A 13,273-nucleotide genomic window follows, 5' to 3' on the forward strand; every position below is an offset into this window, starting at 1 on the left:
GGAATGATGTTTTATTATAGAGACAATATGGAGAGAATTATACAACTTAACAATAAAAGCGTAAACAAAACTGAAAAAAGAGGTCACTGTTTATAAGTACGTATCATACATAAAGATAGAAATAATATAAAAAATAATGTGGAATTAAGAAAATAATGTTATTCCAATAAAATCAAATGAAAATAAGGAAGCAATATTTTTCAATAAAATCACCTGAAAAAAAGAAATAATATTTTCCAAAAAATCCTTTCTAATTTGCAGTACAAAATCTAAAAATCTCCACCTTAACCCAAATTCTAGGGTAATGAACGAACTCCAAAATTTCTTCACCTGAGAAATAAGTCCATATGCATCGAAATAAAACATCTTCCTCTGCACAGCGTCCAAAGGCTATACCTGAACCCTACTATCGAGTTTCCAAAATTTTACCTAGAAATTACTATTGACCAAATAGGGTCAAAACACACACTATAGTAGAAACCACACCAAATGCTTATCAAAAGGCCCCTTGCTAGAACTGTTGCTTGCAACGATCTCGAAAGCATTATAGACATCGCCGACACCATTGTACCTATGCTCAATGGATCCAACCCTAGCAGCTGAACACAGTGTATCCACTGAAATTTATGGTAAAGCGAAATCACAAATGCTCCCCTAAGCAATGTTCTAAGCCGACCCAGAGCCCGTCACAAGAGGTACTGTATCAAACTATATTTTCACCACATTACTGAACTTGTCCAGATGTCTCTTGATTGGTTCTGTGCTTCCCTGCAAGATGTAAGCTGAGACTTTTTCCATCCCTCCAATACAACTCGGACACCCCTTAAAATCTTCAAGTGCCACCTCTACTAGAGAATTTATACCCAGTGGAAAAGCATAAAAAATGATCTAAAGGATATGCGATGATAAGAACGATGCAGGGTGTCAAGAGACATGTTGACATGGATCAAGGCATGGGTGCTGTGACGTCAAGACGCAAGTGTTGCAATATCAAGACAAAAGCGACATCACATCAAGACGCAAGGATCATGGTGTCATGGCAAAACTGACATGACGTCAAGATGCAACGGTCATGGAGTCATGACGAAAGTGACATGGTGCCTAGATATTGGTGTGACAATTGCAAGATTATGGGAACACATCAACAACACTCTTTACCAACATGACGATATCATTCTTGAATCATGGGTGCTAGGATGTAGAAAACAGTGATAAACATCATGGATGAAGCAAATTGTCGAACACTTTGTATGCATATAAGGTGTAAGACATATAAGCAAAAAATTCAACTCGGTCAAAACCAAATCACACAAACCTATCCATAATCCAATAATCCAGCATCTAAACTTACCCTAAACTCCTTCAAAAATATGAAAAAAATCAAGTCTAGAGAAATGGACAAACGAGAAAGAGCCACATACGAGTGAAAAACTCTAAATGATATGAATTGGTGATAATAAGGAAGCAAAAAATGATGAAATTGGTAACTCAAGCCCACAATTATGCAATGTAGATGAATCAATGAAACCAAAATAGAGTTGCAATACAAAAATTCCTAAATTTAACTCAAAACCAGTGTTCGCAAGACACTTACGGTCAATCTGTAAAATTGCTAGAGGAGATGATGTCTAATGATGAAGAAGTGATACAAAATCGATCAATGACACAATAAAAGCATGAATTTGATAGTGGGCAAGAGAAAATTTGAGGGAAAATGGAAGAAATTTGAAAAAAAATAATAATTTGATGTTTTTAACCTGTCGCGAGAATTCAAATAGGCTGGTTGTTGCTCGAGCGAGACTCGAACAAGAAACAAGCGACATAGATTTTGTTATCATCGCTTGAGCGAGGGTTCAGGAATAATCAAGCAAAATGCAATTGACAAAAATAGCACAACTCTTGAAAATACAGGTTTTTAGCACCACTTTAACAATTTTCAATTTTTGCACCAATTTTTTAAAATGGCACGCACTTCAACATGTATGTCCACCCAGAACTCCATTTTACCACAATTATGAAATGTTGAATGTTTAGACACGTTGCCCCACGCACAAAGATCAAGTTCGGCTGGAGTAAATCGTATACGTGACTCATATGTGAAAAGTGCCACTAACTCAATGCAAGCAAGGCTCAAAACCTTAGATTTGTAAGAAGTAAACACGCTAAATCATTGCTGAAAGTGTTATCTCCCGAACTTATAAAAGTCAAATCTAGTGCCACTAGGACCTATAAATCAATGAATATGTGGTGTATAATTTTCTTTCTTCCCTTGTCTATAAACACCCGCCTTTTTTTAAAAAAATCTTACGTGCAAGCCTATCTCTATTAAACTACTAAGAAGACCCCTATAACGACCTTTGGGTCGGTGACTCCTAAACCAGTTGGACTTAGGGCACCATGTTATGAAAAACCCTTTAGACTTAATTGCTCGATCACATTAATTAATTGAGAATTAATAACACAAATTTTATAGATGAAAATAATTATGTAGTATTTATTATATATCAAAAAATGAAAAGTAAGGTATTATTGAGATAATTGAATTGTAGGGGGTTAAAATCGTTCAAAAAATATTATCCCTTGATGTGATATTTTAATATGTTATAGATTTGGTTTTAAGCCCACATGTTCGCCTGCACGTTACCATCGTCCAATGCGACACAGTACAAGCATGAGTAAGAGCACGAGCACTTGCATGAGGTTGGGTCTGAGTCCTATTCAATTTGTGTGCAGTACGATGCAGGTGGGTTCTTGTCTCACATATAGCTCTTCGGACAAAATTTATTGAAAATTTTGGGCCAAATTGTTGTTAATAACTTGACTGGCTACCAGAAAATTTACAACATTTTTATTATAAATATTCTCTACTTTAAATCTCATTTTTCACTCTTATTCTATTGCTTTTCTTTAATGTATAAAATATTTCATTTAATTCTTTGAAATTCATATTGATTTTGGGATACATTAGTAGGAAAGAAAAATCATTCTATCTTGAGAAATGATCGTTGAACAGTTTAAATTCGTTTAAGTAAATTTGCAAGAGATATATCTTTAGATTGTTCAAAGGAGGAAATTATACTCTAAAAACAACAATCTTAAGACAAAATTTCTAATTTCTGGTTTATTTTTCTTCTATTCCATATTGTTTATTTTCTAATTTTGTGTCGAAAAAGGCTACTTCTGGTACTCCTCTCCCTAATACGATCAGAGGAAAACCTGATAAATTTAATGGGTGGTCAAATTTTGAGCATTGAGAATGTATTTTTTTTTTATCAATAAACATTAAATGTGTGTTGAGCCACATTATTTTTGAATAATGTGTTTTGAAATAGTAGATTGATGGAAAATGCGTGAAAATTAAGAAAAAAAATTAGATTTGCATGTAATATTATTTTATTGAAGAATGTGTGGTTGAAATGATGTCAAATCACTATTTAAGAATGTATCTTTTCCTAAATAATGGGGCTCAAACAGGGCCTAAGTTTGGTGAAGTTTTCACGAAGATGTGCTTTCATACAATGTGGATAAAAGTGGCATATAGTTGATGCATGGAAGCACTCGAATTTTCTAAGTAGAAATTATTTACTCAATGAATTGGACATCACATTATATAATGTGTATTGCAATGGGAAATCTATGAAAGAATTGTGGGAATCTTTGGACACCAAATGTAAAACTGAAGATGTTGATGCAGAGAAATTCATTGTCGATCATTTTTTGGATTACAGAATGATTAACAGCAAGATGTCATTTCTAAGTTCAAGAATTTCAAATAATACAAAGTGATATCCATGCTGACGGAATGAAACTAAGAAATCATTCAATTTGCAGCATTGATTGAGAAATTGTCTCATACGTGGAAAGGCTTCAAGAATTACCTAAAGCATAAGCATATGGAAGTGAAACTTGAAGATATCATTATCCGTTTGAGAAGAAATAGCAATTTGACAAAAGGAGTGGAGCATTTCATTCGATGGAATCAAAGGCCATTCTAAAAAATTCAAAGGTAACTATTACAATTGTAGCAAGGCATGACATTAGTTTAAGGATTGTTGGAAAGCAAAGTAAATCAAGGAAAAACCCCCCACATGCTAATGTAATAGAATATGACAACCTTTCTGATTAAGGTGCAACACATGAATCTTTCTACCATTGTTTGTGAATGTAAATTAGTATGGAATAATAAGGAATGATGGGTGGATACTAGGGATACTCCCCACACATGTGCAAACAATTGGATGTTCTCTACCTACAAGATGATGGATTATGAAAAATAAGTCTACATGTAAAACTCCTCATCTTCCAAAGATGAAGGAAATGGAAAACTAGTGTTGAAAAAAAAAAAGTAGAAGGGAACTCATTCTAAATGATGTTCTTCAAAGGCCCAATATTCAAAAAAAAATATGGCTTCTGGTGTAATCGTTATACCCTAAGTCCAATCAATATTGATCATAAACACTTTTAATATATAGTTAATACATTTCAACTATGTCAGGTCTATTATTTAATTTAATTAATATTCTAATAAATTAAATAATAGAATCCGTAAATTCAAATTTTGGTAAATTTGTTAATCACAAGGAGTTTTAATTGGAAGATACAGATTATATACGATTGAATCTAAATCATTTGTGGTCGTAAGTAATTATGAGATACAAATATCGTTATTACGGATAGACTATCACATATGGAATTTCTTACTTGTGAAGTATGTAGTTAATCTCACATGCTAAAGTGTACTAACATTTAAATAGATTCATCAATGTTTTGTTATAGAACAAAATATTGGAGAACCATTAGGGAGATTCTACATGAATAACTATTTGAATGTCAATAGTTAATCTTTAACATTTGGTAACGAATTGGTCCTTTGACTTTAGATCATCATAGTTCCTTATATGAGGATAGTCATACTTTGATGATATGGGATGTCGATCTGTCAAGGGTCACTAATACAACATTGATTATGAATGTCAAGAATCATATGAAGGTTATGAATGATTAATAAAAGATTTGTCACTCTTGTATAGCAAAAGATTATCATTGACATCTCATTCAATCAAGTTGATAACGAAATCATTGGTCAACATGTATTCATAAGACGAAAATGAGTTTGCGGCTTATATTGACTTAATAGTGATATGAATATATGATCGATAATTAAGATTGATACATATCCTATCTCGTAATTGATCGGATCATGTTGATGAAATGATTAGTTTCATGGTAAACGAATAAGTTTGATTTTATCATACCACTTAACCATTTTCTTCACATGTATTGCACTCACATATATGCTAGATGTTAATTTGGGACGACGAATGTGAATTAGAGATAAATTAAAATAAGTGTTAAAATTTATTGAATTTTGATTAGATCAAAATAATAATTTATGTCATTAGATATCGTGTTTAGGAACCTAATGGCACACACAAAAAGAGAACTCGAAGAATGAGATTTACTAATTAATTAATTGACAAGTGTTGGATAATTAATAAATTGAGTTCCTTGTTAATATGACCGAATTAACTAATTGGATTAATTAATTCATGGACCAAATTTAATTAATTTGACTTATTAAATATTAGACTAGATTAAATTAAGAGATGGGCCAAGTCCACTTGGACTTATATTGATACATTGCTAGGATTTGAAAAATTTTAAGAGAGCACAAGTCATTATCTTGCTAACACAAAAAATGGGAGCCCTGATTCTCTCATTCTTGTTCCCCGTATGGATTTTCAATGAAGGTTGGACAATTGGATAGTTGTAGATTATAGATTGCGATTGTTTGTGTTCCTATATCAGCAAAGGAATTTGCAAAATTTATCGAAGGTATAATTCTTTATCACAATTCTCTCTAAGCACAAAAAAGATCTTTGGTGTGAATTGAAATTTATTTTATTTTTCGCTGTGTATGATTAAGTAAATTTCTAACATATGGTCCTTGTTAAGCAAGAATGAGTTTAAGTTAGTATTTTTATCACACAAGCATGTAAACATTAATAATTTGCATAGACTAATCAAATTATATTTACTACTAAAATACACTTTAGATCTTAATCATAAATGCTGCATATTTGTGGTAGCCAAAATGGCTCAGTTATCCTTTTGTTCTATTAAAAAAGTAATGATATATGTGATTTAAAATTTGTTCAAACTGGAGGTAGTATAAAATGCTTTATTAGCTTTATCGATGATTGCACTCAATGTTGCTATATGTATTTACTCAAAAGTAAAGACGAGGTAACTGAAATGTTTAAAAACTATAAGTTAGAGGTTTAAATCAGGTTAACAAAAAGATTAATGTAATAAAAAATGATAGAGACAGGGAATATAATTTCTCGTTTTGAGCAATTCTATTTGGAACATGGAATTATTCATCAAACTACTGTCCCTTAGTCTCCCCAATTTGATGGTATTGCTAAACGCAAGAATCGAACATTAAAGGAGATTATGAATGTTATGTTGATAAGTTCGAGATTGTAGCAAAACTTGTAGGGAGAAGCAGTCCTCTCTATCAATTACATTTTCAATAAATTACCACATTGAAAAATGCATAAAATATCTTATGAATTATGAAAAAGTCATAAACCTAACTATAAATATTTAAAAATATGATAATGTTTGGCAAGGTAATGATTCTTTAACCTTAAAAGATTAAGATATGACCTAAAACTATTAAATGTGTATTCATTGGTTATGCATACCATTATAGTGCGTACAAATCTATTGAACATAAGTCTGAAATTTATGATATACATTTTAATATGATTATCAAATCGAGGGATGCTACATATGTCAAATATATATATTTTTTATAACATACAAAGTGAATGAAATTCACTAGATAGACCTCATGAAAATGAATTGATTATAAATAAAGAACATATAAACGAGGAAAGACCTAGATGTAGTAAAAGGTCTAGGACAACCATGTCTTTTGGGCTTGATTTTCTAACATATTTCTTAAAAAAACCCCAAAGTTATAAAGAAGCTATGTCATCTACCCAAATTTCATATTGAAAAGAAATTGTTCCTAGTGAAATTGAATCCATACTATAAAATATATATGGGAATTAGTAGACCTTCCACCAGATAATAAGCCATTATAATGTAAATGATTTTAAATAAATAAATAAATAAATGCAGATAGATCAGTTGACAAATACAAAGCTATACTTGTCTCTAAATGCTACAAGAAGAAAGAAGGTTTTGATTATCACATATTCACATGTAACAAGAATTACTTCCATGCATATGCTTATAGCGATAGCAACATTGAATGAATTGGATATACATCAAATGAATGTTAAAACAACTTTCTTGAATGGTAAATTAGATGAAGAAATTTATACGGAATGACATGAAGAATTTCACCTAAGGACAAGAACAGAAAGTGTATCGACTTGTTAAATATCTTTATGGATTATTGAAAGTCCTAAAAAATAACATGAAAAATTTGACACAATTATATTGTTCATTAATGGCTTATAAATTAATGAGTGTGACAAAAGTGTGTATGTTAATAATAATCAAAATGGATAAGTCACGATATGTATATACATAGACAACATGTAGATTATGGATAAAATGATACCATAATTCAAACTACTAAAAGGATGTTAATGGGTAAGTTTGAAATGAAGGATTCAGGTGTTGCCGATGTTATATTAGAAATTACAATTTTTAAAATATCTGATGATCCCAACTCAATCACACTATATTGAGAAGATTCTTGATAAGTACAAGAAATATGACATTATTTCTATGAAGACTTCATGGATGCTAGTAAGTATCTTGTTTCTAACATCAATGATAGTAAGTCTCAATTGGAATTGTTAAGAGTTTTAGGGTATTTAAAACATACAAAAAACTTTGAATTGCACGATTAAAGACATTCAGCGCTGCTTGAAGGATATTGTGATGCGAATTGGATATCAGATATTAAAGATTCCAAGTATACAATAGCTATGTCCTCGCACTTGGAAGTGCTACAATATCGTGGATTTTTCAAAACAAACATGTATATAGTTAGATCAATGATGGAATCCAAATTTATTGCATTAGATTAAGTTAGGGATGAAGTCAAATGATTACGAAACTTTTTAGAAGCTATTCCATGTTGGGTAAAACCTATGCCTACTACATATATCCATTGCGACAGTTAATCGATAATTGAAAGAGCAAAAATGTAATGTATAACGCTAAATTTCGACATATACATCATAAACACAATACCATTAAACAAATGCTTTCTACTATATTATCTCTATAAATTATAAAAAAATCAAAAGAGAACATTGCAAATCCGCTAGCTAAAGGTTTAACAAGAGAGCAAGCCAAAAGTAAATTAAAGAGGATGTGGTTAAAACTGATATAATGACACAGAGTTACCATGATGGCAACTCAGCTTAGCTAACTGGAGATCCCAAGATCTAGGTTCAATAGGACAACTAAATTGTGAAAAATTTAGTATGCACTGACTTGGAAAATTTATTTCTCCAATCAATTTCTATGATGAGATAGTGCCTTATTGTTGTGAAATCAAGTTAAGTTATGCTTTTAATGATCTCTATACTCTAACCCATTCAGGTGGAGCATAGAAGAATAACCTTTATGGAGATCACCTATACTGGAGAGAAGGGCAGGTTCTATGAGAATTATGCGAAGTTGAATTCTCTAAAAGTACTAATGAAAGTTCTAAGGCCAAAATGGACCAAACATGAAAATTAATTGTGCTCAAATGGAGCTTGTGACTTCTATTATTTAGGTTTACAATAATGGCTAACTATTCAAAGTATCTTGCTACTGATTGGCCAAATAAATTTGATAGTAATATTATTAGAGAATGTTCATAGTCTCTAGCTACTTATCTTGATGCAATTTCTCTTCATTTGTACTTGAAATTCGCATAAGCTGTTATTTGGAAAACCTGTCATATTTCATTCATGTAGAAGATTGTTGTAAATTGTTTAATATTAATTTGTAAAATGGGTCAACTTTGAGCTTCAATTTCAGTGGGATGCAAACTTTGATATTAATGGGATCAAGCGTATTCACGTTCTACTCCACGATGTGATTATTATATATTCATTTATTAAAAATAATTTAAAATTGAATGAAATATTTGATTCCAAAGTTATCCACTTGAAAGTTTAAATAAGTGGAGAATAGATGTAATTGTTAAACACTTAATCCGTATAAAAAACTTTGAAACTTTTGTGGTTCATATAGTGGAAGTTTAGCAAATGGATTTGGATCCCAAGAGCTACCACCAGTTTTTGAATGAGATATCTATATTCTAATGGGCTCGATCCTAAGCTACATATGTGTGTGTTGTCACTGCTGCCGTCCATCCGTTCAGCCGGCTCAACTCGACTCAACATGACACATGCCAAAGTTTGGATTCGTGTCCAAGTCACAATCTGATCCGATTCAGTACGGTGCTAAGGGGTAATTGTCTTACATATTGTCTAAAATTAGAAAAAAAAAATTATTTAAAATTTTGGACCAAATTGTTATCAATCAAATTCTTGGGTATTAATGAAATTATTTTTAACAATATTTTAAATTTCTTACCATTGGGTTATTTTCACGTATTTTCTATTGTGATTGTTTGTGTATGTCTTTTAATCGATGTAATAGACATCTATTAGTCGATGTAATAGACGTTTATTAATAGACATTTAACAAACGTAGTATTTCAATCCAAATAGAGTTGTCTGTTCATTTTTGGAAAGCTGTATTAATAGTCACCATTGTTCTAAAAAGGTTTGTAGAGAGTTCAAATGGTAACGAATAAATCTATAAATAACCTACTCAGCTACCAAAAAGTTTACACCATTTTCAAGACAAATATTCTCTAATTTGAATCTCATTTCCTTCCTTATTTTGAAATTGTTCTTCAAAGTATAAAACACTTCATTGAGTTCATAGGAACTCATTCAAATTGTTGTTTTGCTTCTGTAGGAGACAAAATTTGTTATATCCTAGGAAATGATTGCTTAATGCCTTTAAGCACCACAAAAGGGAGAAAATTCGTTTTAAAGATTTATTGTGAAGTCGGTTGGCTCGAGTTCACATTCTGATCCGATCACCCCCTTGTGCTATTCAAAATCCATTCAAGTAAACTTGCAGGCATATGTTTCTTCAGATTATTCGAAAAAAATGAAATTATATGCCAGAAACAACAATCCATTCAATTCAAACATGACTCTATCTACTTTCCATAACCCTTCTACATGCTCCTGTATTTGTTTATCGGGAAATGATTGGTGTACAAGTAGGGGTTCACAAAACCCCCTACCGACACCTCACATGGGGGGTGGGGGGAGGAGGGTGGGTTAATTTTTTGATGTTATTTATTCATGTGGGACTCACACCTTTGTGAGAGTTCTGTACACATTCTGTAAAAATAAATTTTGTACACCAATCATCTTTGTTGTTTATTTTTTGGGATGTCTATAATGTTTTTCTTACCATTTGTTTGTATTCTAGAGAGCAATTGCAAAACGCAATTTCTGATTAAAATATGGACAAAAATAAGTGAAAAAGGAAACCTCATAAAAATTGGATCTAGAAAGTTGTTTCTATTCTGACACAAGTGAAAATTTTTTTGATATGGAAAATTGTTATGAGTTTATTAGTCTTTTTAAATAGTCTGTATGTATTTTCCATGTTAATTATTTCTTGTTCGAAAGAGCTCTATATTTTCTAAGAAATACAACACTTCGATTTCTATTTAAGTTGTTTAAACATATATATTTTTAGTCTTTCATATAATATATTTATCTATACTTACATTTTCACTTTGGAACACTTTTTAACGGATGGTGCATTATAATACAAATTTCAATATCTTGAACGAAAAGCCTAATAATTCTAAAACAACACATGCATTTTTACTTAATAAATCAGAACAAGGGATCCAAAAGACAAAATAATAATACAAAGGGCGGCAGAAAGAATTGTAATAGATGGTGCAACTCTCCCGTGATCCTTCCTCAAGAACATCCCTTCAAACAATGGATAATTGATCAATATGCCGAATAATGGGATGAAAAGCTGTATGAACATCTTGCTCGCTTGCTGAATGTGGAAAATCTTTGTGACTCCAATTATGAAGACTACTACATTTAGTATATATAAGGTGCATAATGGAGCTAATAACAGACGTGATGCCTGAAAATCGTAGATTCCCATTTGATAAAGTTTGGATTGTTCGTCGTTTACTGCCTTGTCTGTCGGCAAGAAACTAGCTGCTCTTAGACCAATCATCTCCGAAATTCCATTTAAAGTTCCATACATGTAACAGGTAAGTGACCTTAGCATCCAAATTCTCTGTTCTATAGCCCATGTTCGTATTGAATGCCCAGACGAGAAGACCTCTTGTATGTGTTTGAGTTGAGACGAGAGGAATAGGAATGAAAACACGATAAAAAATGGATTCGTTACCTGAAAAATGAATGAATCGAGTGTTACCAAAGAATGTTAAATATAAAATCTTATGATCAGAATCTACAAGACTACAGTAGTACATTTGGTAAGTTGGATTAGATAGTATTCAACATTACTAAATGAATATGTAAGTTAAAAGAGTTGTTTACTGTCGTGTCCCGTGTGATATAAATTGTGCATACTTAACATGCTCTAAAAGCCTAAAAGACTTTTGCGTGTTGCAACGAAGAGTGCTTCAAAACGCACCTTGGGATAGAGATGAATGCCATGAAGCAGACAGAGTTGAGGAACAATGGCTAGACAATAAACAGGCAAGAAGATTAAGAAATCATAGGCAGAATTTGCATAACACATGCTTTGAAGGGTCGACATTCTCAGTGGCCCGTATATAAGGGGAGAAAACCTTGAGACAGCAACTTCCACCAATCCGGCTACCCATCGTGTGTATTGAACTATAATCTCATTGAGATTTGTAGTAGCTGAACCCAAGAAACATGGCCTTGCTGGATCCAAATAAACTGAAATCCAGCCATTGCAATGTAAATTGAAGCTAGTAAAGTAGTCTTCCAACACAGAAAAATATCTGAATCCCACCTGCACATAGTGCATTAACATTCACGACCTCATTAGTAAGTAACAGCCTATTTGATATGATGGGTTGAAAGAGGGGGAGATGAGGTGTTTTCGAAATCTTGTTCTTACCTCTTTGCCCCATTTTGTGTTATTGTCGTAACCGCAAGATGCTAGAAATCTGATTTCTTTCAGCGATACTCCAGAAAACTCTTCATCCCTAGATGCATTCAGTTTGTAATTTTGTTGAAGTGATTTGATGAACTCATAGGACGGACCAAATGCCTTCTGTAGCTGCACAAGATCATTATCTGCGTAGAGTAAAAGCAAGAACGTTTTATTGAATAGCTATGCAGAATATGGTTTTGTTAAGGGGAAAAAACATGGATTTCGATTTGGAATAAGAATTCTTTCAAATTAGACATGAATCAGTATACCCTCTTGAACGTTGGAAGTTCGATAGAGTGCTTCCCTCTTTATGTAAAAACCAGTGCCGACCAACATAGATCCCCTAAGCCCATCTACACCTTCCAATTTCGGCTGAGTAATTTTGAATAAAACTAATTGAATAAATAGAACAAAAACGTGTAGTAAACACAATGCTGAAAAGTGAAAAGGTTTCAGTATTATACCCAAAAAAATCTCAACTGGCTGTCGTAGATGTCATTCTCCCTGATATTGTGAAATTTCTGTGGGAACTGAACAAAACCAAGTTTTGGGGATATTTTGGGATCAAGAAAGAAACACATTGCTTGGCGGGCTGATGTCGGATCATTGCAGTACATATCACAGTCCAACACTAGTATGTATGGAGAATTGCTGATCAAACCGGATACACGAAGCTGAAAATTATACATGAATAATCAAATATTTGTAAGTACGCAGAGAAATGAGGAAATAAACATGTACAAGCGCAAATAATACGATATGGATTCTTCGGGAAAAACAATTGTATACAAGAACATTGAGCGCTCCAGCTTTAAAATGATGTGGATGAAAAGGCCTTTTCTCACGAGAGACGTAAACAAGGAGAGGCATCTCTGTTTTATCTGAATCCACTCCACAATTTTCATCGTTAATCACCTAGCAAAGTAACATTTAACGAGTCAGAACAATTTGATGGACATAATCTAATTGTGAAGCCATGACTCTGTGTGAAATCCTGTCTAATAGTTAGTTCGTGTAAAAAATGTCCCGTTGACAAAGGATACACCTAGTACACAGTATATAGTTGGATTGTGAA

At 32.4% G+C, this 13,273-nt stretch overlaps 1 protein-coding gene across 2 annotated transcripts in view; it reads right to left on the reverse strand.

The window, feature by feature from the left end:
* Positions 1–10,841: 10,841 nt before the first annotated feature.
* LOC111393343 (cellulose synthase-like protein G2) overlaps positions 10,842–13,273 on the reverse strand; it is an 89,307-nt gene continuing 86,875 nt past the window's right edge. The window contains exons 4-9 of one of the 2 annotated variants that reach the window (XM_023018842.1): positions 12,663–12,872; positions 12,468–12,570; positions 12,163–12,341; positions 11,707–12,054; positions 11,178–11,457; positions 10,842–11,018 (exon numbers count right to left, since the gene is read on the reverse strand). In XM_023018842.1, coding sequence (XP_022874610.1) covers positions 10,909–11,018; positions 11,178–11,457; positions 11,707–12,054; positions 12,163–12,341; positions 12,468–12,570; positions 12,663–12,872 — 1,230 coding nt within the window. In that variant the 3' untranslated portion in view covers positions 10,842–10,908. Of the gene's footprint in view, positions 11,092–11,177; positions 11,458–11,706; positions 12,055–12,162; positions 12,342–12,467; positions 12,571–12,662; positions 12,873–13,273 lie in introns of both variants that reach the window. The other variant, XM_023018843.1, reaches the window with a different exon arrangement.

This window comes from Olea europaea, chromosome 4 (genome assembly GCF_002742605.1).
Source record: "Olea europaea var. sylvestris chromosome 4, O_europaea_v1, whole genome shotgun sequence".
NCBI classification, from domain to species: Eukaryota; Viridiplantae; Streptophyta; class Magnoliopsida; order Lamiales; family Oleaceae; genus Olea; species Olea europaea.